We start from the raw sequence: 27503 nt of genomic DNA on the forward strand, positions 1-27503 counted from the left end.
AAAGTATCTCGTGATAGGCGTGCACTTGTCACTCACACAGAGCTTGCACAGTGAATTATCCTCTGACTGAAGGCAAAGTTGCCTGCCAGTGAGCGACTGACACACAGTCGTCTGCCGCGGTCTCAGTCTGGACACCCAGGGCACAGGGAGTGGCGGTTCTCTGAGGCCACGTTGACATCACTGCCACAGTCCACGTCAGGGGTGGACGCGAAAGAAAACCGCTGTTGCCTCCTCAGCTCAGGACAAAACTTTGGCTTCTGATTTCCACGGTTGCTAGAAGGTCGCTTTGACATTCTTCCCGTTTGTCTTTCTGCAGCCAACAGGAAAAAGCTCTGGTGGCCAAATTATTGTGCTCAAAATCGCACAGCCCGTATCGTCGTGTGACTCGTGCGTGCAACTGGACACACAAAATCACGAGAAACTTCAGCCATTGTGGGACGCTTTAACTTGTTGTGCAAGCTGAGCAGTTGTTTGCTGTTGACAGTGACAGCCTGACTGGTGACCCAAAGTCAGTCAGCAACAAGAGAAGGAAGGCCGCAGAGAATTATAATCATGCCTGGAGACAAAGAACCAGCGGGTTCAGAAGCTCCCGCTGCCACCGAGGCCACCACGCCAGAGGAGACCCAGCAGGCCGCCACGGGAGGCAAGGAGGAGAAGGCCGCGGAGAATAAGACTGAAGGAGAAAAGGAGGAGAAGGCCGCGGAAGAAAAGGCGGTGGAGGAAGAGAAGACCGAGAAGGCGGCAGGGGCAGAGAAAGCGGAGAAGACAGCGGAAGAGAAGGTGGAGAAGAAAGAGGAGGAGGTGGTTGCGAAGATGAAGTGCGTGATGCTGATGGGCTTCGGGGGCACGAAGATGATGCGGGTGCAGCAGAGACCGCAGCCGTCACCAGCCAAGGACCAGCTGCTCATCCGTGTCAGCATCTGGTGAGCCAATCGCCTGAAAGATTTCCTTCCTTTCACCCCTACCCCACTGCTCTTTCTCCCAGTTTGTAGGTTAACGTCATAGCTTTACAGTAACGGTTTGACCATTATGTGAAAGTCATTTACACTAAGATATTGTTCATAACGCGAAGGGTCTGTTGAAACGATGACCATTATGTTGAGTTGTGAAAGTCATTTACACTAAGATCTAGTATTGAACACGAAGAGTCTGTCTTTCCCTCGTGTTGACTTTGACTTCTCTGCTGTGAATGAGAAAGTGGAAAGGGGGGTACGAAAAGAAATCTTTCATAAAGCGAGAGAGAGAGAGAGCATCACCATCGACAATAAGTGACGATGAACACGGTTTGTGTCTAGCATTCTTTGCTTATTTATGATAAACTTTGTCCAGTACATTCATTTGTGTTCGCTCATATCAATCGAAGACTACAAAATACGGGATGCAGGCCTGTTTGGAGCACAGATGTAGACTTTTTGCCTGTTACTTATTACTGTGATCTGTACAAACCTGGCTGTATCCCACCCCCTTACTACTGAGGTACAGAATCGAATGAGTGAGATAAGTTCCTTGATTTCTCATTCAATAGAAAAAAAGTTAAGTAGCAGAAAGGATTTGAAGTAAAACTTCAAATTTAGATATTGGTAGTTGGATAGAGAATGACAATCACAATGGCATTTTTTTTAATGTTCATTCAGCGTTACAGAGCCCTTCAGAGAGAGAGAGATGGGGGAGGGGGGTGATAGTGGCGAAGTAAAAGAAAAAGGGTGAGCGAGGGTTGGTTGTGGAACTGAATTGTGGGGGTGGGGTGGGGGTGGGCAGGTGAATTGTGCATCAGTTGAAAATGGCTGCCATCAAGCAGGTTAGACAGCGGTGATAGTGAGTGCAGATATTTACCCCTTTGGAAACAAAACCCGTCCAGCGTCCATGACCTGTGGCTGAGAACAAGTAGTAGTAGTAGTAGTAGTAGCAGCAGTAGTAGTAGTAGTAGTAGTAGTAGTAGTAGTAGTAGTAGTAGTAGCAGCAGTAGTAGTAGTAGTAGTATAGGGACTGGCAGTCATCTATCTAGACCTCTCGGCCTCTTTATGTCCCCATCGCGTCTTCAACTTCATTTCTTCCATTTTCTTTTATTTATTTATTTTCATCTTTTGTTTGTTGTTGGGCGGTGTACGCAAGTACACTTCTGCCAGAAACTTAATTCATCATAGTCAAAAAAAAATTTTCTGCTGGTATACTGTATCCAGTTGAACGACGAACAGGTCTTCACAGGCCTCAAACGTCTGATTCCTGTTCAAGGTGTCGTCAAGGAGATTTTTGAACGTGTTAGTATTTTGTGCAAGTTTAACTTCGATTGGTAGTGCATTCCATGTTTGTGCAATTCGGGTGTTGACCATGAAGATAAGATTCCAATGTTCTTCCGTGACTTCTTCCATTCTGCACTGTACAGTTATAGTTCGTGTTGTTGGCCAGAATTTATAGACGTATGAATTCTGGTTACACGATATAAAGGAAATATTATTGGCGAAAATGTTACAAAGGATTGTACATGGTTATACTTTGTAACTTCAGTCTGTGCTTCCAGTCCCAAAGCACAAAAAGAGCAGAGTAAAAATCCAGATAATTATGGGAAGCGGAAGACTGGGGCGGAGGACAGACTGGGAAGGGGGGGCAGGGGGGGGGGGGGGAAGTGAGGGGGGGGGTAAGTTATTGCCAAACCCTGTCAATGTTATACAGTGCTGCCATACATTTTGCTTCGGCGCGCGCTCAGTTGTTCTGTGTGACACCAGAACAGCAGGTAGTGGCTACGTGCAAGTTGTCTTCACTTGAAAACAAACACAGACCAACTCGCTCGCAGAACCCCTCTCCCCCACTCCTCCACACACACGCGCGCGCGCACACACACACCAGCCCATTCTTGTCACTGGACTGCAGTTCATATACAGGAGTGAAGGAAAAATTGAACTTGAAACTAATCGTAACGAATGTAGGTATGTTTAGTCGGTTTGAAAAGAAAACAGATACGGAGTTGATTTTACTGCCACACTGTGTGCAGAACTGTGGTGATACAGCGCTGATGGCAGTCTATGGGTTCGTGATTGTCAAGGGTTGGGGGGGCAGGGTTACACACCGTACCCACGTACGAACATGTGTGTATTGCTCGTGCACATCTGGATGTGTTCACACAACGTGTAACACAAGATAAATCTCCACGCTCAGTAACTGACCCACAAGGAAGAATATATTGTGCATTTGAAGTGGGTGGGGTGGGGGTGGGGGCACTAGGTGTGTAGAGCTGTATCCTGACTACCCTCCCCCCCAAAAAACTTCCTGGACAAGCCCCCCCCCTATCCCCCCGGCCCCCTCCCTCTCCCCGGCCCCCTCCCTCCCCCCTACGGCAGCCTAGGGATCATCCACTTGCTGTTGTCTATAGTGAATCTGTTATTGTCGCTGTCAATCACACTGACACGCCCGACCGCGCGAGCACAGTCACTCTCACACATACATCCACACTCTCTCTCTCTCTCTCGCACTCTAGCACTCACACACGCTCGAACACGCGCGCGCGCACACACACACACACACACACACACACACATACACACAACACTCTCTCTTTCTCTCACTCCTACACACTCACTGACGCACTCACACACGCTGGAACACGCACACGCACGCACGCACGCACACACACAAACGCGCGCGCGCACACACACACACACACAGTTGCACTGCACGCTTGCGCAAGCACCGTCCGGTACAGTCGCTCACACGTACGCACGCACATGCTCGAACACACACACACACACAACCACATGTTGAGCTGTTCAGCGCGGGGATTCGGCAAGGAAAAATATTTTGCAGCGTTGTCAGAGACGTCAACACGAAAGAACATGGCCTACTTTTCTCTCCCGTTCTCTCTTTCTCTCTATCTGTCCCTCTGTCTTTGTGTCTCTTTCATGTCTATGTCGTCCCATGCATTTCGCATTCACATACACTGACATACACATGCACATGCGCGCGCCGGGACTCTCTTGTCACACACTGACAGCTGTACGCAATGCCCAGCTCAGTGCACACTTGACACACGTATACACAAATTATTATGCTTTTGTATTTATACATAGGTACACGCCCATACGGACCTATGTGCGTTTTTCCTCCCTCAACTCCCTACACGCACGCACGCACGCATCACGCACACACACACACACACACACACACACACACACACACACTCTGTCTCGTACATCCACAGTGTATCCGCGTGCATTGATATATTTATTGAGGGGTGTGGTTAAGAGAGAGAGGAGGTTTGGGAAGAGGTGTTTATTACGGAACAAGAAAAGGACCTGTATTATAAGTTATAATCGAACAGACGTTTCAAAATGAATAAATAGATAAATAAAAATGTGGAAGGAAACGCCCACTTTGCCACATACAGTGTACTCAGTGTACCCCAATATAATACTTTTTTTTTTTTTTTAAAGTCATGTTAACTCAATCAGTACTGAATACTGCTGTGTCTCGTGCTTTATACAGCATGGGGTTTTGTTGAGACCTGAACGAGTTAATTCGCCTAAAAAACGTACCGTCTACAACAGCAGTGCAGATATCGTTTGGAAGAACAATGAGATAATAAATGAAACACGTGTATGTGTGCCTTGTGGCTTATACACGTCATGCTGTTTCACACGGTGTGTGTGTGTGTGTGTGTGTGTGTGTGTGTGTTGTTGTTGTTGACGTCAAGACTGGAGACCCTTGAATGGCTTTAAATAGAAGTGATGCTGTTGCACACACGTCAGTGTTCAGTGAGTGCATTATACATGACGTCATGCTGTTCCACACTGGGTGTACATGTCTTGTACACGTCATGCTGTTCCACACTGGGTGTACATGTCATGCTGTTGCACACTGGGTGTACATGTCATGCTGTTGCACACTGGGTGTACATGTTATGCTGTTGCACACTGGGTGTACATGTTATGCTGTTGCACACTGGGTGTACATGTCATGCTGTTGCACACTGGCTGTACATGTCTTGTACATGTCATGCTGTTCCACACTGGGTGTACATGTCTTGTACATGTCATGCTGTTCCACACTGGGTGTACATGTCTTGTATATGTCATGCTGTACCACACTGGGTGTACATGTCTTGTACATGTCATGCTGTTCCACACTGGGTGTACATGTCATGCTGTTCCACACTGGGTGCACATGTCTTGTACACGTCATGCTGTTCCACACTGGGTGTACATGTCTTGTACACGTCATGCTGTTCCACACTGGGTGTACATGTCTTGTACATGTCATGCTGTTCCACACTGGGTGTACATGTCTTGTACATGTCATGCTGTTCCACACTGGGTGTACATGTCTTGTACATGTCATGCTGTTCCACACTGGGTGTACATGTCTTGTACATGTCATGCTGTTCCACACTGGGTGTACATGTCTTGTACATGTCATGCTGTTCCACACTGGGTGTACATGTCTTGTACACGTCATGCTGTTCCATACTGGGTGTACATGTCATGCTGTTGCACACTGGGTGTACATGTCTTGTACATGTCATGCTGTTCCACACTGGGTGTACATGTCTTGTACATGTCATGCTGTTCCACACTGGGTGTACATGTACATGTCATGCTGTTGCACACTGGGTGTACATGTTATGCTGTTCCACACTGGGTGTACATGTTATGCTGTTGCACACTGGGTGTACATGTCATGCTGTTCCACACTGGGTGTACATGTCTTGTACACGTCATGCTGTTCCACACACGGTTTATGTGTGCCGTGTACATGACCTCATACTGTTCCGCACGTGTGGTCGATGTGTGTCATGTACACTGTGACGTCATGCTGTTCCACACGTGTGCGATGTGTGCTTTGTACATGACGTCATTCTGTTTCCGACCACACGTGTCGACAATAATTATGTCTTGTACACGATATCATACTGTTCCACACGGATAGGAAATGTGTATCATACATGACGTCATACTGTAATGACGTAATGCTGTTCAAAACTATGGACGGTGTGTAGGGAGGTAAAGCAGCCAGCCCAGCATGCCAAAGACTGATTTGGCCAACTGGAGTGTGACACTTAACACAGCTGATCGACCAGTCAGTTAATTAACAAACTACACCTAAACGGCTGTCACTGGAACGTTTTTGTCGGCCTTCAAACGCGAAGAAACTATTGTTGTTGGTTGGCGTGACTTGCGTCATGCAGTGTGGTGTTTACCCACATAACCACACCGCCATGCGCATTAAAATTCTGGCGTTCACTGAAGCATGGCGTAAACCTTCAGTTGGCTGAGCGGAGCTGGAGAAACCTACAGACACACACGTACACACACACACACACACACACACACACACACACACACACACTCTCATACTCATTCTCCCTCCCTGTGTGTGTGTGTGTGTGTGTGTGAAAACTAACACTACATACGTGACTGGATCTGTATTTTTTTTTTTTTTTTTGTAACATGAGGATATTCTTTTGTTCAGTTTCTTTGGGTTGCCCCCCCCCCCCCCCTCTCACTCTCTTTCTCTTTCTCTCTCTCTCTCTCTCTCTCTCTCTCTCTCTCTCACACACACACACACACACACACACACACAAACACGAACTACATTTTCTTTTCCTATTGGTGGCATGGCAGTTAAACAGTGAGCGCCTTACTGACGGATTCCATTCAAATGAAGCACGTCAATCACTGGACACTAACGGATGTATTGAACTCGACAAGCACTGACATCCATGAACGGGTCAGTGAGTCAGTTGGTCAGGGCACTTGTATAAGAATGCATGTGCACTGCATATGGTCAGTCCGCATTTGTGCGCGAGTAGTAATTAAATATGTCTGACTTTAGACTTATTCTTTGTTTTGGGGGTGGGGGTGGGGGGGTTCTTGCTGTTACTAGACAGTCGGCAGTGTCTTTGAACAGAAAGCACAACTATCTTCTTTTTTTTCTCGTAAAGAGGGGATGGGCCCGGGAAGTGATATTGACATGAGCCTTAGTCGAGACAAGATTAGGCAGACAAGCTGTTTCTGATGAAGCTTTGTGCGACCTAAGAGACAAGACTCATCATTATTTGTCTGCTATCTCTGGTGTATCGGGGCCCCTTGCACCCCAAGGTCAGGGCCAAACGCCTTGACTTATCAGAAAACAATAAGCTTTTATCACTACACGCATGTAGGTCACGGGCTAAAATGAGCAAGTGAACGTTGCCCAGTTCGAGTTTTGTGCATTGTCTTTGTGGTGAGGGAGGGGGTGGGTGGGTGGAGGAGGGGTGGGGAGTGCTGTGTGTGTAATAATGTATCCAATGACCAGTGTGTACTCAGCACATTCTTGTGGTCATGTCATCCAGGGACTGGGGGGGTGGGGAGGGGGGGGGGATGAAGCGTGAAGATTTTATCTTGTACTGTACATTGTGTGAAGATGTAGACGTGCGTCAGCAATACCCGCGTGTTCACCCGCTCAGTGTTACAGTGTGTAACTGCCGTCACTGGACAATCATGAACCCGTGGGTCATTGGGCTTTTTGTTGTTTTTCTTGTTTTGTTTTTTTGTTAGGGGTAGTTTACTGCTTATGGGGTCACCGGGTTACTAGTAAACTTTAAAGGGTAGTTTTACTTCGTTTCACAGGGGCTTATGCCAGTTATTAGACCGTTTTACTTATTGGTCGTTAGACTACTGTTAATCATTAGGGGCAGTTTTACTTATTAGGTCAGTGGACTAGCATTAGTTATCAGGGATGGTTTTTACGTCTGGGTCACTGCCTGGGGTTAACTGTTTATCAGCGGTAGTTTAACGCATGGGTCGCTAGGGTTACTGCCCGTTAGCATAGTACCCGAGGTAGTTGACTAATGAGACACTGGTTTCCGAGGAGGTATTGAGAAGGAAGAAGGGGGGGGGGGGGTCCCGTTGGAGCAATTCAAGAAAATACTTTGTCATATCTGAAAGGAAACAAAAAATAGTGGACACGTTTGCTGAAAAAACAACAGGGACACAGAACAACTGGTGAACACACACAGTGGTAGACGTGCAGAGAAGACACTGCCACACCAGCTGACGCCGCTCTTTGGGCTCTTTCGGTGCATCATGTTCACAGAACAAGTAAAACAAAACAACGCCTTCCCACTGATTTGATCAAGAGGTCAATGATCTGTCACATTTTGTGGGTCAAGCGGACAGTGTCCGATTAATGAATCCGTCACCGGCGTGGTCAAGGTGAGGTCGTTTTCCATCCACATACAACTGACAACCGAGGAACAGCTGAAACGATGGGCAGAACACTTCAGGGAGCTGCTGAACCGCCCCGCCCCTGACGCACCACCAGACATTCCACCCGCAGAGACAGAACTGCCCACCAGCTGCGACAAACCCTCAAAGGTAGAGATCAAGAAGGCCATCATGACTCTGAGAAATGGGAAGGCGGCAGAGCCGGACGAGATACCAGCAGAAGCCATCAAAGCAGACATGGAAACAGCTGTCAACATGCTATACAGCCTCTTCAAGATCTGGGAGAAGGAGGAGGTACCGGCCCAGTGGAAAGAAGGAATCATCATCAAGCTGCCGAAGAAAGGAGACCTCAGGGACTGCAGCAACTACCGAGGGATCATGCTCCTGTCAACGCCAGTTAAGGTTATCAACAGGGTTCTACTGGAAAGGATGAAAGAGGCCGTCGACCCCAAGCTGGATCGGACACTCTCAGGAAGCCAGCGTCCAGCATCACGAGGGGCGAGGGGTCGTTGATGGCCTATGCTCCACCGGGAGCGATGGGCAATGACAATGTATAGCTACATGATCGACTGACGAGTGAGCTGTGGCACAGCCTAGATTTGGAGATAACAATTAATTCCCATTTCGAGACACCGTTCTCGTGTCGACTGTGAGATGGCGATATCTGTCCACGTTGATGTTATTCTGTTGTCTGTCCATATTGAGATACCACTGTCTCCATTGCGAGACACCGTTCTCTTGTCCAGTTTGAGATGCCGATATCTGTCCACGTATACTCTCTCTCTTTCTCTCCCTCTCTCTCATATATATATATACAGTGTGTGTGTGTGTCCAGCTTATTCTGAGGCATTCCCATTGTATGTATATATGCTATATATTATATCCTAGCCTGCTGATCCTAAGATTGGGAATTGATATGCAGACAACAGATCTTTCTTTTGATTAAAAAAAAAAAAAAAAAGCAGAATGGCTTTTAACGGAATAAGCAGAACCACTGAAACGGTGTGCGTGCGTGCGTGCGTGCGTGCGTGTGTGTGTGTGTGTGCGTGCATGCATGCATCTGTGTATGTGTGCGTGTGTTTGTGTGCGTGTGTGTTTGTGTACGTGTGTTTGTGTGTGTGCGTGTGTGTGTGTGTGCGCGCGCGCGCGTGTGCGTGCGAACAGCGGCATGAATTTCCAGGACCTGATGATCCGGCAGGGGATCGTGGACAGCCCTCCCAAGACGCCCCTCATCATGGGGTCGGAGTGTGCAGGCATCGTGGAGGCCCTGGGGCCCGACACGGACGGCTTTGCTGTGAGTCTGTCTGTCCCTGGGTAATTTACTCAGCGTCTGTCTCAGTGTGTGACTCAGTGCAGCTAGTCGACTGATCTGCTCACTGGCTGGACTGTTCAGTCTGTTGGTACTGGTATATATATATATATATATATGATAGTCACTCGTGTCTATGACCATCAGAACAGCAGAGGAGGCAACTGCTGTTCCGACTATTTGGGCTAGAATTTGATTATAGTGGAGAGTGTCTTGCCCAAGTTACATCCCCACTCTCTCGGCCAAGAGGGTTTTAGGACAGTCGGCGTTGGGATGGTTCCCAAAGGCCAACTTGCCGACAAGGCTGCAGCACTAAGAGCCAGTGCAATTTTGTATACGGATGGAGTGGACTGCAGTTGGTCTTTTCAGTCTCTCTGCTCTTCTTCTTTGTTCGTGGGCTGCGGCAACACCTACGTTCACTCGTATGTCCACGAGTGGGCTTTTTACGTGTATGACCGTTTTTACCCCCCACCGTGTAGGCAGCCATACTCCGTTTTCTGGGGTGTGCATGCTGGGTATGTTTTTTGTTTCCATAACCCACCGAACGCTGATACTGAGGGTTTACAGGATCTTAAACGTGCATATTTGATCTGCTTGCGTATATACAGTACAGTACAATATAATACAATGCAATGCAGTACAATGCAATGCAGTACAGTACAATGCAATGCAATGCAGTACAATGCAATGCAGTACAATACAATTCAATGCAATACAGTGCAATGCAGTACAGTGCAATGCAGTACGCTGAACACAATGCGGTACAATACAATGCAGTGCAATACAATGCGATGCAATGCAGTTCAACACAATACAACACAATGCAATGCAGTACAACGCAATACAATGCAATGCAACACAATACAACGCAATGCAATGCAGTACAATGCAATGCAATGCAGTACAATGCAATGCAATGCAGTACAATACAATTCAATGCAATACAGTGCAATGCAATGCAGTACAATGCAATGCAGTAAGCTGAACACAATGCAGTGCAATACAATGCGATGCAATGCAATGCAGTACAACGCAATACAATACAATGCAATGCAGTACAACCCAATACAACGCAATACAATGCAGTACAATGCAGTACAACGCAATACAACGCAATACAACGCAATACAATACAATGCAATGCAATGCAATGCAATGCAGTACATCCAACACTGTGCAGGTTGGGGACCGTGTGATGGCGCTGACGGACCACACGGCGTGGGCAGAGCTAGTGACGGTGCCGGCCAATCAAGTGTACCGGCTGCCGGACAACGTCACCTTTCAGGACGGGGTGTGTCTGCTGGTGCACTACGTCATGGCCTACATACTGCTCTTCGACCTGGCCAACGTGCGTCAGGGCCAGTCACTCTTGCTGCACTCTGCCGGAGGGGGCGTGGTGAGTGCAGGGACTTTGGGGACAGGGTGTTGGTGGGGTAGGGTGGGGCTGGTTTGATTTAAAAAAAAAAAAAAAAAGAAAAAAAAAAAGAAGAAATAATAATGTACATTTATATAGCGCTCTTTCTCTCTATGAGCTCAGGGTGCTTTACATGAAAAGAAAATATTACGAATTACATAAATCATTTCTGACTTTTTCTCAAAACCTCTTCCTCCATCCCCCTCCACTCTCCCCCTCCCACTCTACATACATCCAAAGTGAGCTGACATGGGTGGTGTTGGAGGAGGAGGAAGCTGAGAGTGCTTATAGGTAGGTTTTAAAACATGGGTTTTTAGTGAAAAGCAAAAATCAGAGACAGAATCAGATGCCATGGATATGGTTAGGTTGTTCCAGATGTGAGGAGCAGCAAAGAAGAAAGAACGTTCACCATAGGTTCGTGTATTCACGGAAGTTTGCCTGTAGACATAGGAATACTGGTTCAGATGTGATTTTTATTTTTTTAATTTTTTTTTTAGCTTTGAAAATGGGAACACTACAAAAAATGTGCATACTTTTTGCCTGTTTTCATGCACGCAGTCACACAGGAACAGTGTGACAATACTGTACTCATGGCCACCACTGTTGTGGTAGTGATATGTCATGTACACACACAGGGTCAGTACATAGGGATGTCATGTACACACACAGGGCCAGGACATAGGGATGTCATGTACACACACACAGGGCCAGGACATAGGGATGTCATGTACACACACACAGGGCCAGGACATAGGGATGTCATGTACACACACACAGGGCCAGGACATAGGGATGTCATGTACACAGGGCCAGGACATAGGGATGTCATGTACACACACAGGGCCAGGACACAGAATGTCATGTACACACACAGGGCCAGGACATAGGGATGTCATGTACACACACACAGGGCCAGGACATAGGGATGTCATGTACACAGGGCCAGGACATAGGGATGTCATGTACACACACACAGGGCCAGGACATAGGGATGTCATGTACACACACAGGGCCAGGACATAGGGATGTCATGTACACACACAGGGCCAGGACACAGGGATGTCATGTACACACACAGGGCCAGGACATAGGGATGTCATGTACACACACAGGGCCAGGACATAGGGATGTCATGTACACACACAGGGCCAGGACATAGGGATGTCATGTACACACACACACAGGGCCAGGACATAGGGATGTCATGTACACACACACAGGGCCAGGACACAGGGATGTCATGTACACACACACAGGGCCAGGACACAGGGATGTCATGTACACACACACAGGGCCAGGACACAGGGATGTCATGTACACACACACAGGGCCAGGACACAGGGATGTCATGTACACACACACAGGGCCAGGACACAGGGATGTCATGTACACACACACAGGGCCAGGACACAGGGATGTCATGTACACACACACAGGGCCAGGACACAGGGATGTCATGTACACACACACAGGGCCAGGACACAGGGATGTCATGTACACACACACAGGGCCAGGACACAGGGATGTCATGTACACACACACAGGGCCAGGACACAGGGATGTCATGTACACACACACAGGGCCAGGACATAGGGATGTCATGTACACACACACAGGGCCAGGACATAGGGATGTCATGTACACACACACAGGGCCAGGACATAGGGATGTCATGTACACACACACAGGGCCAGGACATAGGGATGTCATGTACACACACACAGGGCCAGGGCATAGGGATGTCATGTACACACACACAGGGCCAGGGCATAGGGATGTCATGTACACACACAGGGCCAGGACACAGGGATGTCATGTACACACACAGGGCCAGGACACAGGGATGTCATGTACACACACAGGGCCAGGACACAGGGATGTCATGTACACACACAGGGCCAGGACACAGGGATGTCATGTACACACACAGGGCCAGGACACAGGGATGTCATGTACACACACAGGGCCAGGACACAGGGATGTCATGTACACACACAGGGCCAGGACACAGGGATGTCATGTACACACACAGGGCCAGGACACAGGGATGTCATGTACACACACAGGGCCAGGACACAGGGATGTCATGTACACACACAGGGCCAGGACACAGGGATGTCATGTACACACACAGGGCCAGGACATAGGGATGTCATGTACACACACAGGGCCAGGACACAGGGATGTCATGTACACACACACAGGGCCAGGACACAGGGATGTCATGTACACACACAGGGCCAGGACACAGGGATGTCATGTACACACGGCCAGTACACATATGTACACAATTATATGTACATAATGATAATGTGTACACAATGTCATGTACACAGTGATATATACACAATGATATTATGTCATGCACATAGTGATATGTATGCAGTGATATATGCACAGTGATATGTCATGTACACAGTGATGATATTGTCATGTATACAGTGATGACATGTACACAGTGATAATAATGCTATGTCATGTACACACATGTACACAGGGATGATGATATGACATGTGCACAGTGATGACATGTACACAGGGATGATGACATGAACACAGTGATGATGACATGAACACAGTGATGACATGTACACAGTGATAATGACATGAACACAGTGATGACATGTACACAGTGATGTTGTCCTGTCACTGACACAGGGCCAGGCTATCCTCCAGCTGTTGGCCACTGTGGGCAACGTGACAGTCTTTGGCACGGCCTCTCGCTGTAAACACGACCGCATCAAGGACCAGGTTACCCACCTCCTTGACCACAACTCGGACTACGTCCAGGAGATCAGAAAGTCAGTCTGGCGGTGTTCGTTCATATATTTGTTCGTTCGTTCGTTTGTGTGTGTGTCTGTTCATTCTTTTGAACCAGTGTGCTCAGATTCTCTCGCTTCCTAGGCGGATGCGTTACCTCTAGGTCATCACTCCACTTGATGATGGATGGAAGGTTGTGTGGGTTGGTGGTTGTGGGTGGTTGTGGTTGTGTAGGTCGGTGGTTGTTTGTGGTTGTGTGGATGGGTGGTTGTGTGGGTGAGTGGATGGATGGATGGTTAGTTGTGTGAATGGGGTGGGTGGTTGTGTTGGTAGGAAGGGAGAGTGTGCTGAGGAAGAAAAGAGAGCTGGTGAGTGTTGCAGTGCACCGTGACAGCCAGAGGCATGGGTATTGTGCTAGACTGTGGGTGTGGGATGGGGAGGTGGGTGGGTGGGTGGTTGTGTGGGTGGGTGTGTGGGTGGGTGTGGTTGTGTGGGTGCAGGGGAAGTAAGCGGAGGGTTGGTGTGTGTGGTGTTGCAGGGTGTCTGCCAAAGGCGTGGACGTTGTGCTGGACTGTCTGGGTGGTGAAGACACCAACCGTGGGGTCGCCCTCCTCAAACCTCTCGGCAAATACATCCTCTATGGTCAGTCCTTTGGTTCAAACTGCGGACTTGGGAGGGTGGGAGGGAGTGCTTTTGCAAATGTCCTTTATGGTCAGTCGTTTGTGTCAAATGTTTGACTTTGGTGTCAAAAAACATTTCCATGTGGTGAGTTGTTTTTGTCAGAGGCTTGAATGCTGGAACAAGTACATCCCCTATGGTGTGTCCTTTGTGTCACTTCCAATTTTAGGGGCAAAATACATTGTGTCGAGAGTTCTTAATTTTGCAGCAAATACATTAATTATTTTGAGTTGTATGCATCAAACTTTGATTTCTTTGTTGTGGGAAATAAGAATGGTGAGCAATCTTTGGATGAAACATTGTTGTTCAGTTACATATATTGTCACATTACATACCATGCATGTTTGTAAAAAGGATGACCAGCAGATTGATTTTATTTGACAAAGTTTGTGTGATTGACAGTTATGATTAACAGTTCTATTTAATTAGCTGATTTAAAATGTCATTGTAATGACAGCATTGTGTGTATGTATACAGTGATGACGGCATTGTGTGTATGAATACAGTAATGACGGCATTGTATGTATGTATGCAGTAATGACGGCATTGTGTGTATTTATGCAGTAATGACGGCAGTAATGACAGCATTGTATGTATGAATACAGTAATGATGGCATTGTGTGTATGAATACAGTAATGATGGCATTGTGTGTATGAATACAGTAATGATGGCATTGTGTGTATGAATACAGTAATGACGGCATTGTATGTATGTATGCAGTAATGACAGCAGTAATGACGGCATTGTGTGTATGTATGCAGTAATGACAGCAGTAATGACGGCATTGTGTGTATGTATGCAGTAATGACGGCATTGTATGTATGTATGCAGTAATGACAGCAGTAATGACGGCATTGTGTGTATGTATGCAGTAATGACAGCAGTAATGACGGCATTGTTTGTATGTATACAGTAATGACGGCATTGTGTGTATGTATGCAGTGATGACGGCATTGTGTGTATGTATACAGTGATGACGGCATTGTGTGTATGTATACAGTGATGACGGCATTGTGTGTATGTATGCAGTAATGACGGCATTGTGTGTATGTATACAGTGATGACGGCATTGTATGTATGCAGTAATGACAGCATTGTGTGTATGTATACAGTAATGACGGCATTGTGTGTATGTATGCAGTGATGACGGCATTGTGTGTATGTATACAGTAATGACAGCATTGTATGTATGCAGTAATGACAGCATTGTGTGTATGTATACAGTGATGACGGCATTGTATGTATGCAGTAATGACAGCATTGTGTGTATGTATACAGTGATGACGGCATTGTGTGTATGTATGCAGTGATGACGGCATTGTGTGTATGTATACAGTGATGACGGCATTGTGTGTATGTATGCAGTAATGACAGCATTGTGTGTATGTATGCAGTAATGACAGCATTGTGTGTATGTATACAGTAATGACGGCATTGTGTGTATGTATACATTAATGACAGCATTGTGCGTGTGTATACAGTAATGATGGCATTGTGCGTGTGTATACAGTAATGACGGCATTGTGCGTATGTATACAGTAATGACGGCATTATATGTGCAGGGTCAGCCAACGTGGTGACAGGAGAGACAAAGAGCCTGTTGAGCTTTGCCAAATCAGTGAGTCGTGTTTTTGACCCGCACACATGATCATTCAGACACTGGGACAGACTCGGCCAAGCACAAACACAGTCACACAGGCATGTGTGTGTGTGTGTGCACGCACATGGAAACCCACACGCATGCATGTGGTGGTGAAGGGTAGCTTTGTAATGAGCCCAACTTGGGAGCAAGTCGGGGTCTGGGTGTAAGTCGTTCAGATGACACAATAAACTGAGGTACTGCTTGCAACATGCACCTTGTGCATGCACATAAAGCACCCCCCCCCCCCCCCCCCCCGCCCACACACGCACACACAGAGAAACACATGCAGGCGCACAAGCACACACATACACACACACACTGATTCACACACACACACACTCACACTCACACTCACAACTCGCAACACACTCATACTCAAACACACACTCACAACACACAACTCACAACACACACACTCGCACACTAACACTCAAACACACACAAATGCACACACACACACACACACTCACTCACACACACTCACTCGCTCGCTCACAACACTCAACACACACGCCCATCAGAACAGCGTTGGTAAAGCAAAGAGTGTCTGTACATAGTGTGTGTGGGTCCCTGGTGGCGCAGTGGTGGCAGGTGGACAAGGTGAGCCCCGTTCGGATGTGTGACGAGAACCGCTGTGTGGGAGGCTTCCACCTGCGACACCTGCTCTTCCGGCACGGGCAGCACGCCTACATTCACGACGTCGTCAGCAGACTGCTGGAGCTCTACACGCAGGGGAAGATAACCCCCGTCATCGACTCTGTCTGGGCCTTTGAAGATGTGAGTGATGATGACGATTGATGATGACGACGATGACCATCTTTCAGTGCAGTTGGCAGTTGATGTGCTATATGATAAGGGGGATACACAGCTTGTTTACTTTTTGTGTAGTCTTCTTTTTCGTTGGTGGGCTGCAACTCCCACGTTCACTTGTATTTACACGAGTGGGCTTTTATATGTATGACCGTTTTTACCTCGCCATGTAGGCAGCCATACTCTCGTTTTCAGAGGAGTGCATGCTGGGTATGTTGTTTCCATAACCTACTGAACGCTGACATGGACTACAGGATCTTCTGCTTGCATCAGTATACGCAAAAAAAGGGGGTTTTGGCACAAGTAGATCTGCACATATGTTGACCTGGGAGATCAGAAAAATCTCCACACTTTACCAACCAGGTGCTGTTACCAAGATTCGAACCCAAGACCCTGGGATTGAAAGTCCATTGCTTAAACCACTCGCCTATTTTTTTATGTATAAAATCATATGCAAAAAAAAAAAAAAAAAAAAAACCCACATAAAAACAATGCAAACATATGATATTGGACATCATTTGTGATGATGGTTAGTCACAGTATGTGGAAAGATGGAGAGGAAGGGGGAGGGGGAAGAGAGAGAGAGAGAGAGAGAGAGATTCTTAATTGCTCTTTATGTTTTAACTGGACTGTTCTTCGATGGCTAATCTTTTTGATGACTGTTTATTGCTCTTAGATCATGAAAACAATTGTATTGTGTCAATGTAATTTTATGTGATCTCTTTAAATGCTAAAACAAGTATGTCTGTCTTTTAATAAGTGTTTTTGATATATAACATGTTCTTTGATTTGTGGATGTAATAGTTTCATAACTTTATGTGATCTTATGATGATTTAAACAGATACAAGTCTTTCAAATGCATATTATAATGTTTGTATTGTGAGAAATGAACAGCGCAAACACATGTGAACTTCTGTTTGGAGATAAAGACAGCTGATGACTTGGTTGATGACATGACGCACGGTGTGACAGGTAGACCACATGTGAACTTCTGTTTGGAGATAAAGACAGCTGACAACTTGGTTGATGACGTGACGCACAGTGTGACAGGTAGACCACATGTGAACTTCTGTTTGGAGATAGACGGCTGATAACTTGGTTGATGACATGACGCACAGTGTGACAGGTAGACCACATGTCAACTTCTGTTTGGAGATAACAGCTGATGACTTGGTTGATGACATGATGCACGGTGTGACAGGTAGACCACATGTGAACTTCTGTTTGGAGATAGACAGCTGACGACTTGGTTGATGACATGAAACACGGTGTGACAGGTGGGGCAGGGCATGCAGAAGCTTCAGGACCGACAGAACGTGGGCAAGGTTCTCTTGGACCCCAGCAAAGAACCCATCACCAGGGTAAACCTCCTGTGTGGTGTGTGTGTGTGTGTGTGTGTGTGTGTGTGGCTGTTGTTGTTGATTGATTTTTGTGTCTGTTCACTAAGAGTGATATTTAACCAAAAAAAAATTGTGTGTGTGTGTCCGTTTCCATGTGTGTGTCCGTGTGCATGGATGTGTGTGTATGTGTCATTTCTTAAGGCTTCAGTATTTTGCCATATTTGTGTGTGCGTGTGTGCATGTGTGCACATGTGTGTGCATGTGTGTACGCACAGTTGCTGTCTCCTCTGCTGTCCTGACAGGAGACAGGTGGTGGGGTGGGTGCAGGTGACACTTCACTTGCACAATTTGTTTCTAGATGGGTTTTTTTCTTCCAAATATCTGTTAAAATGATTGTCAGTGGATCTGTCGTGTTGATGTATTCTTTGAGTAAGGTGTAAGATAAGATGGGAAGATAGGAATATGTTTAGTATCTCAATGAAGAGAAATTTTATCCGGTGGAGCACACAAAAAGACAATTTACACAACACACATGGACAAAAATCATTAAATAACTTAAACTGAAACAGTAAGCATTTTCACATGATAGCATTTCACATATTCATTAAAAAAAAAAGAAAACTGTAATTGGTAATCATTGCATTGTAATTATCTGTATAGATATATTGAAAGACATGAACACTAACATTGCACATATGTATTCTATAGCACATTTCTTGCACACAGTCACACATACTCAGGTGAAAGATAACTTCAGAAATTTCAAGAGATTTAAAAAAAGTGCAACCTGTTGTGCAAGCACTTTCACATGTAGTGGCATGCAAAAGTGGAGTGATGGCCTAGAGGCGTCCACCTAGGAAGCAGGAAAATCTGAGCACACGAGTTTGAATCCCATAGTCGCCAGTATTTTCTCCCCTTCGCTAGACCTTGAGTGGTGGTCTGGACACTAGTCATTCAGATGAGATGATAAACCGAGGTGCTGTGTGCAGCATGCGATAAGGGCATGTAAAAGAACCCACGGCAACAAAAGGGTTATCCCTGGCAAAATTTTGTAGAAAAATCCTCTTCGATAGGAAAATAAATAAAATTGCAGGCAGGAAAAATACACACACACAAAAAAGGTGACGCTCTCAGTGTAGCGACATGCTCTCCCTGGGGAGAGCAGCCCAAATTTCACACAAAGAAGTCTGTTGTGACGAGAGGGAGAAATACAGTATAATACAACACAATACAACACGATACAACACAGTACAATACAATACAATACAAATGCAGGAGGTGTTTATCAGCGTGCAGAGTGAAGAGACTGACAGTGTACATGGCCATGCCCCACAGGTGGTGGTGAGGCAGGTGACGATGGAGGAGGAGGGGTCGGTGACGGTGGTGGAGGGGGAGGCTGTGTCGGAGAGTGGAGAGGTGAAGAAGCAGCAGGACGGGGAGCAGAAAGGCCAGGAGCAGAAGGAGGAGAGGCAGGAGAAGGACAGCGAGGAGGTGGTGGTGAACGGCCAGAAGGCAGAGACAACAGAGGCGCCTGCAGCTGACGCTCAGTGAAAGTGGGGACTGTTTGCCTGTGGACAACACATTGCCCGGTAAGATGTGTGTTTGCGTGCGCGCGCTCGTGTGTGTGCATGCATGCATGCTTGCACCATATGTGTGTATGTGCTTGCATTTGGGCTTGAGCTCATCAGTTTTAAAACTATGAGTGAAAAGCTTGAAGCGGTGACTAGTTTCATTGTACTTTTTTTTAACCCTTGACTTGAAAGTAGATGTAAATGTGGCGATAGCTTTGAGATGGCCTTAATGGTCGGCGAGGCTCTAAGCACAATAATATGATTTGATTTGAGCTCATCAGCATGCACTTTAGCATTTTTGCATGACTGTTTAGCAGTATTTCGGTGGATAGGCGTGGCAAGGAACCCAGGGTCTCGGGTTTGAGTCTTGCATAGATAGGACTGTTGTTGGGCCCCCCTTGCACCAGATGGGTGGCAGTGGTCTGCCTGGTAAAACAAGGTCCAGTCATCGGCATGCTGTTAGCAGGCACACACAGCTAACTTTGGTCAGAATTGTTTGAAAGAAAACCAACACTGTTCATAATAATGATGATAATGTTGACAATAAGTAGAAGAAGAAGAAAAATGATGCTTTATGGTTTTATGTGACACTATACAATAGTGGACATGTTACAGGTGTGATGATGGTTTATGTGACACTATACAATAGTGGACATGTTACAGGTGTGATGATGGTTTATGTGACACTGTACAATAGTGGACATGTTACAGGTGTGATGGTTTATGTGACACTATACAATAGTGGACATGTTACAGGTGTGATGATGGTTTATGTGACACTATACAATAGTGGACATGTTACAGGTGTGATGATGGTTTATGTGACACTGTACAATAGTGGACATGTTACAGGTGTGATGGTTTTATGTGACACTATACAATAGTGGACATGTTACAGGTGTGATGATGGTTTATGTGACACTATACAATAGTGGACATGTTACAGGTGTGATGATGGTTTATGTGACACTGTACAATAGTGGACATGTTACAGGTGTGATGGTTTATGTGACACTATACAATAGTGGACATGTTACAGGTGCGATGATGGTTTATGTGACACTATACAATAGTGGACATGTTACAGGTGTGATGATGGTTTATGTGACACTGTACAGTAGTGGACATGTTACAGGTGTGATGGTTTTATGTGACACTATACAATAGTGGACATGTTACAGGTGTGATGATGGTTTATGTGACACTGTACAATAGTGGACATGTTACAGGTGTGATGGTTTATGTGACACTATACAATAGTGGACATGTTACAGGTGTGATGATGGTTTATGTGACACTGTACAATAGTGGACATGTCACAGGTGTGATGGTTTATGTGACACTGTACAATAGTGGACATGTTACAGGTGTGATGATGGTTTATGTGACACTATACAATGGTGGACATGTTACAGGTGTGATGATGGTTTATGTGACACTGTACAATAGTGGACATGTCACAGGTGTGATGGTTTATGTGACACTGTACAATAGTGGACATGTTACAGGTGTGATGATGGTTTATGTGACACTATACAATGGTGGACATGTTACAGGTGTGATGATGGTTTATGTGACACAAACGATGCGGTGGACATGTCACTTACGTGTTGATGGTTTATCTGACATGGTACAAGTGTGATACTGGTCTGTGTGACACTATATAACACAATGGTCTCGTTACAGGTATAACAATAGTTTAGTTGACACTATACAATACAGTGGACATAACAGGTGTGCTGATGGTTTAGGGGACACGATGCAATACTATGGACATGTTACATGTGTAGTGATGGTTTAAGGGACACGATGCAATACCATGGACATGTTACATGTGTAGTGATGGTTTAAGGGACACGATGCAATAGTGGACATGTTACATGTGTAGTGATGGTTTAAGGGACACGATGCAATACTATGGACATGTTACATGTGTAGTGATGGTTTAAGGGACACGATGCAATACCATGGACATGTTACATGTGTAGTGATGGTTTAAGGGACACGATGCAATACTATGGACATGTTACATTTGTGGTGATGGTTTGAGGGACACAATGCAATACCATGGACATGTTACATGTGTAGTGATGGTTTAAGGGACACGATGCAATACTATAGACATGTTACATTTGTAGTGATGGTTTAAGGGGACACAATGCAATTGTGGACATGTTACATATGTAGTGATGGTTTAAGAGACACGATGCAATACTATGGACATGTTACATGTGTAGTGATGGTTTAAGGGACACAATGCAATAGTGGACATGTTACATGTGTAGTGATGGTTTAAGGGACACGATGCAATAGTGGACATGTTACATGTGTAGTGATGGTTTAAGGGACACGATGCAATACTATGGACATGTTACATGTGTAGTGATGGTTTAAGGGACACGATGCAATACTATAGACATGTTACATTTGTAGTGATGGTTTAAGGGACACGATGCAATAGTGGACATGTTACATGTGTAGTGATGGTTTAAGGGACACGATGCAATAGTGGACATGTTACATGTGTAGTGATGGTTTAAGGGACACGATGCAATACTGTGGACATGTTACATGTGTGGTGATGGTTTAAGGGACACAATGCAATACCATGGACATGTTACATGTGTAGTGATGGTTTAAGGGACACGATGCAATACTATAGACATGTTACATTTGTAGTGATGGTTTAAGGGACACAATGCAATACCATGGACATGTTACATGTGTAGTGATGGTTTAAGGGACATGATGCAATACTATGGACATGTTACATGTGTAGCGATGGTTTAAGGGACACGATGCAATACTATAGACATGTTACATGTGCAGTGATGGTTTAAGGGACACGATGCAATAGTGGACATGTTACATGTGTAGTGATGGTTTAAGGGACACGATGCAATACTATGGACATGTTACATGTGTAGTGATGGTTTAAGGGACACGATGCAATACTGTAGACATGTTACATGTGTAGTGATGGTTTAAGGGACACGATGCAATAGTGGACATGTTACATGTGTAGTGATGGTTTAAGGGACACGATGCAATAGTGGACATGTTACATGTGTAGTGATGGTTTAAGGGACACGATGCAATACTATGGACATGTTACATGTGTAGTGATGGTTTAAGGGACACGAAGCAATACTATGGACATGTTACATGTGTAGTGATGGTTAAAGGGACACGATGCAATAGTGGATATGTTACATGTGTAGTGATGGTTTAAGGGACACGATGCAATAGTGGATATGTTACATGTGTAGTGATGGTTTAAGGGACACGATGCAATACTATGGACATGTTACATGTGTAGTGATGGTTTAAGGGACACGATGCAATAGTGGACATGTTACATGTGTAGTGATGGTTTAAGGGACACAATGCAATAGTGGACATGTTACATGTGTAGTGATGGTTTAAGGGACACGATGCAATAGTGGATATGTTACATGTGTAGTGATGGTTTAAGGGACACGATGCAATAGTGGATATGTTACATGTGTAGTGATGGTTTAAGGGACACGATGCAATACTATGGACATGTTACATGTGTAGTGATGGTTTAAGGGACACGATGCAATAGTGGACATGTTACATGTGTAGTGATGGTTTAAGGGACACGATGCAATACCATGGACATGTTACATGTGTAGTGATGGTTTAAGGGACACGATGCAATACCATGGACATGTTACATGTGTAGTGATGGTTTAAGGGACACGATGCAATACCATGGACATGTTACATGTGTAGTGATGGTTTAAGGGACACGATGCAATAGTGGATATGTTACATGTGTAGTGATGGTTTAAGGGACACAATGCAATAGTGGATATGTTACATGTGTAGTGATGGTTTAAGGGACACGATGCAATAGTGGACATGTTACATGTGTAGTGATGGTTTAAGGGACACGATGCAATACCATGGACATGTTACATGTGTAGTGATGGTTTAAGGGACACGATGCAATACCATGGACATGTTACATGTGTAGTGATGGTTTAAGGGACACAATGCAATACTATGGACATGTTACATGTGTAGTGATGGTTTAAGGGACACGATGCAATACCATGGACATGTTGCAGGCATGATGGTGCAATCTGACCTGTGGTGGTACCTGTATGGAACGATGGTGACCTCTGACCTCTGTGCTTGACCTTGACCTTTCACCACGTGTGCGTCTTCACCTGTGCTTTAGTCGTTTTTCTCCCTCCCCAGCCCCCCCCACACCCTTTTCCTTTTCCCTCTTAGTGACTTCTTGTTATTCAATTGCTTTCATCATTTGGTTGTGACATGCTTGATGTGAAAAAAAAAAAGAGTTCATCACAGCTCTCAATTTTCCTCTCACCTGTTCCTGATCGAATGAGTTGACTGGGGAGACCGTGTTGGGGTGTGAATAACATGTGCTTGAAACACACTCATCTTTACCTCCCAACCCCTACTAATTGAATAAATTGACTGTGAATAACATGTGCTTGAAACACACTCATCTTTACCTCCCAACCCCTACTAATTGAATAAATCGACTGAATAACATGTGCTTGAAACACACTCATCTTTACCTCCCAACCCCTACTAATTGAATAAATCGACTGAATAACATGTGCTTGAAACACACTCAACTTTATTCCCCTCCCAATCCCTACCCTACTAACTGAATAAATTGACTGTGAATAACATGTGCTTGAAACACACTTAACTTTATTCCCCTCCCAACCCTACTAACTGAATAAATTGACTGTGAATAACATGTGCTTGAAACACAACTTTATTCCCTCCCAACCCTACTAACTGAATAAATTGACTGGGAATAACATGTTTGAAACACACTCAACTTTGTCCCCCTTCCCCTTCGAATTGAATAAATTGACTGTGAATAACATGTGCTTGAAACACACTACTTTGTCCCCCGTCCCCTTCGAATTGAATGAATTGACTGAATAACATGTGCTTGAAACACACTACTTTGTCCCCCTTCCCCTTCTAATTGAATAAATTGACTGTGAATAACATGTGCTTGAAACACACTACTTTGTCCCCCTTCCCCTTCGAATTGAATGAATTGACTGAATAACATGTGCTTGAAACACACTCAACTGTATTCCCCTCCCAACTCGTACTAATTGAATAAATTGACTGTGAATAACATGTGCTTGAAACACACTCAACTTTGTCCCCCGTCCCCTTCGAATTGAATGAATTGACTGAATAACATGTGCTTGAAACACACTCAACTGTATTCCCCTCCCAACCCGTACTAATTGAATAAATTGACTGTGAATAACATGTGCTTTCCAGCACCCAACTTCCCCCAGCCACTTCTACTTGAATGCATCGACTAGAGAGACAGGGTTGGGTTGGTCAGTATATGCATGTTGTCTGTTGTGGTGGTGGGGAGGGGTGAGTGAATGTGCTGAAATGGATCAGTACACTATTTTCTACCTGTGTTACGGTGACACATTGCTGAAGAGGCTTTGGAACATGTCTGGACGCTTTTCTGCTCTGAATGTTGACACTGTCGCAGGTTTTCTGGAAGTGTTTTCTGTTGCAAATGATAAATTATCGTTTGCGTTTTGGTGAGCGTTTCTTCTCTGAATGAAAAATTATAGGTTTTCTGAAAGAGTTTCGGCTGCAAATGTCACATCATTGCAGGTTTTCTGGAATTATGTGCAGTGGTGTATGGCAAGGGAGAAAACTTATCAAACTTCAAAACTGAGGAATTTGTTTTGTTTGGCAATTGCTCATCAATCTCGTATAATTTCCTTAATCTCCTAATCCTACATTTACTAATGCAGAAAGGATGGTACAACCTCATCATTTGAAATTTATCTGTGTGACAAATTGGGGCATCGTAAAACAGAAAAAAAGTCATCTTAATGTTATACCATACTCGGGGCAAAATGGTTTTACTACATGCCACTGATCGATAATCAAAGACAATGATTGTACACCAATTTCTCCCAGTACTTGTTTATGCTGTTTTTACATCAGTAGAATGAAAGTAGCTAAAGAGATCAAACTGGTCATCTCACACAATATAGTTAACTAGGCTATGCAGAACTCTCATGGCCATCCATAGAAATGCATACTGTCTCCTCCCAGATTCTGGAAATGTTATTGCTGCAGACTTGTATGTGTGAGCACATGTGAGTGGGTGTTTTTTGTTTTTGTTATTTTGTTCTGTTTTTCTGCTTTGAGTGTGGTGTAGATGCATTTCTTTCTCTTTAAGAGTCCTTTTTTTCATGCATTGATACACAATAGGAATATTTGTCACCATATTTTTTGTACCTTCGTATCGGTGTGTGGAAGTACGTTCTTGATATATTGTCCAGTTACTTTTTTGTTAACTTTATGAATTTTTTTAATTAAAGAAAGTGATTGCAAACTTCATTATGAATTTTTGAATTAAAAAAAAAGTGTCTGCAAACTTCATTATGAATTTTTGAATTAAAAAAAAAAGTGATTGCAAACTTCATTATGAATTTTTGAATTAAAAAAAAAAAAAAGCGAGTGCAAACTTTATTATGAATTTTTTAATTAAAAAAAAAAAAAAAAGACTGGAAAAAGAAATAAGGGTGTGTGGCCGAGGTAGGTGAATGGATCCGGTGAAGAAGAGTGCCAGTGACACACTTGGCTCACTGGCTTCCTGGCTTCTCCTTTCCCTGCTTCATTTCAACAGGAAGAAACTACACCTGGCTGTGTTGTGCTGCATCATAGACATGACATGTGCTCTGCAACTTCTGTGCCCCCCCTCCTTCCCCGCCCCTTCCATTGTGCTGTTTTGTCTGTTGAATCGCCTTCTCCCTAAGTTTGCTTTTGTTGGAATGCATTGAAATGCAGAGTAAATATTTTGATGCTTAGTTTTTTGCTGAGTTTTTGGGTCATGTTGTTGGCTGGCTTGTCTTTCCGCAACTGACTTTTTTCTGATTGTAGTGCTTGTACTGATTCTTCATTTGTGGTTGTGTGGAAAATGTAAAATGTCTAGAAGATCGGGATGGTGGCCACTGAATCATATGTAACGGCTAATCCACAAAGTGAACTGACAAAAACATTTTTGAAGATGTTTAACCAGCTTGTCAAAGAGATGAGTTTTGAAAATGTCTCACATGGTCAGACAACAACAAAAAGAAGACAGGCAGCTGACATCCTAAGTGCAAAATAATACCTCTCCATAAGAATGCCTAATTATCCAGTACAGAAAAAGAATGTCAAATGCTTTCTTGAGAAAAAAAACCGACAAAAAGAAAAACATAGGCGCATGGTCCAGCAAGGCAGAAAATGGGGAGACAACTGACAGAAAAGGGTAAGGCCAGAAACCAAGTGAAAGAAAGAGATGCCGAGCCCCTGTCGAGTGTGTGTTGGAACAATCCGGAAATTTGGTAGGAACATTTTGATTTGGTTGAAGCACTCGGACTTTAAGCCACATCAGCAAACTGGCACAGACGCTGTTTGACCGAGACGCAACTTGATTTAGCCATGTTCTCTATCAGCAAACTGGCACAGACGCTGTTTGACCGAGATGCAACTGGATTTAGCCACATTCTCTTATTTGGGCAAACTATTAAGCTGACTGGTCTACTCAATGCTGCTTCACTGTGAACACGCACGCAATGTGCTGAGTATCAAATGAGACCAAGGTTAGTAATGACTGCCCTGGCCTCATGATCCATAGGTCTAGAGCATCTGGGTAATGTTACCAAAGGAAAGCATGTGACCATGCTATATAGTCGAAAATGAACCAGTCAGAACAATTTTGATGTTGGAGTAACG

At 44.9% G+C, this 27503-nt stretch overlaps 1 protein-coding gene across 2 annotated transcripts; it reads left to right on the forward strand.

Moving 5' to 3' along the window:
* The first annotated feature begins 97 nt into the window (after positions 1–97).
* Positions 98–26593, forward strand: LOC143300846 (synaptic vesicle membrane protein VAT-1 homolog-like). Of its 2 annotated transcripts, XR_013057696.1 has the most exons (11): positions 98–923; positions 9360–9489; positions 10685–10900; positions 13577–13719; positions 14217–14320; positions 15920–15975; positions 16582–16776; positions 18088–18171; positions 19486–19739; positions 23819–26151; positions 26194–26593. XR_013057696.1 is itself a non-coding variant. In XM_076614784.1 (10 exons), exons 1-9 carry the CDS (start codon positions 553–555, stop codon positions 19699–19701), a joined length of 1515 nt encoding a protein of 504 aa, XP_076470899.1. In that variant the 5' UTR covers positions 98–552; the 3' UTR covers positions 19702–19739; positions 23819–26593. The 2 variants fall into 2 exon arrangements, 1 of the variants encoding a protein (XP_076470899.1); XM_076614784.1 differs by having other exon boundaries at positions 23819–26593.
* Positions 26594–27503: the final 910 nt, after the last annotated feature.

This window comes from Babylonia areolata, chromosome 26, assembly GCF_041734735.1.
Source record: "Babylonia areolata isolate BAREFJ2019XMU chromosome 26, ASM4173473v1, whole genome shotgun sequence".
Classification (NCBI taxonomy): Eukaryota; Metazoa; Mollusca; class Gastropoda; order Neogastropoda; family Buccinidae; genus Babylonia; species Babylonia areolata.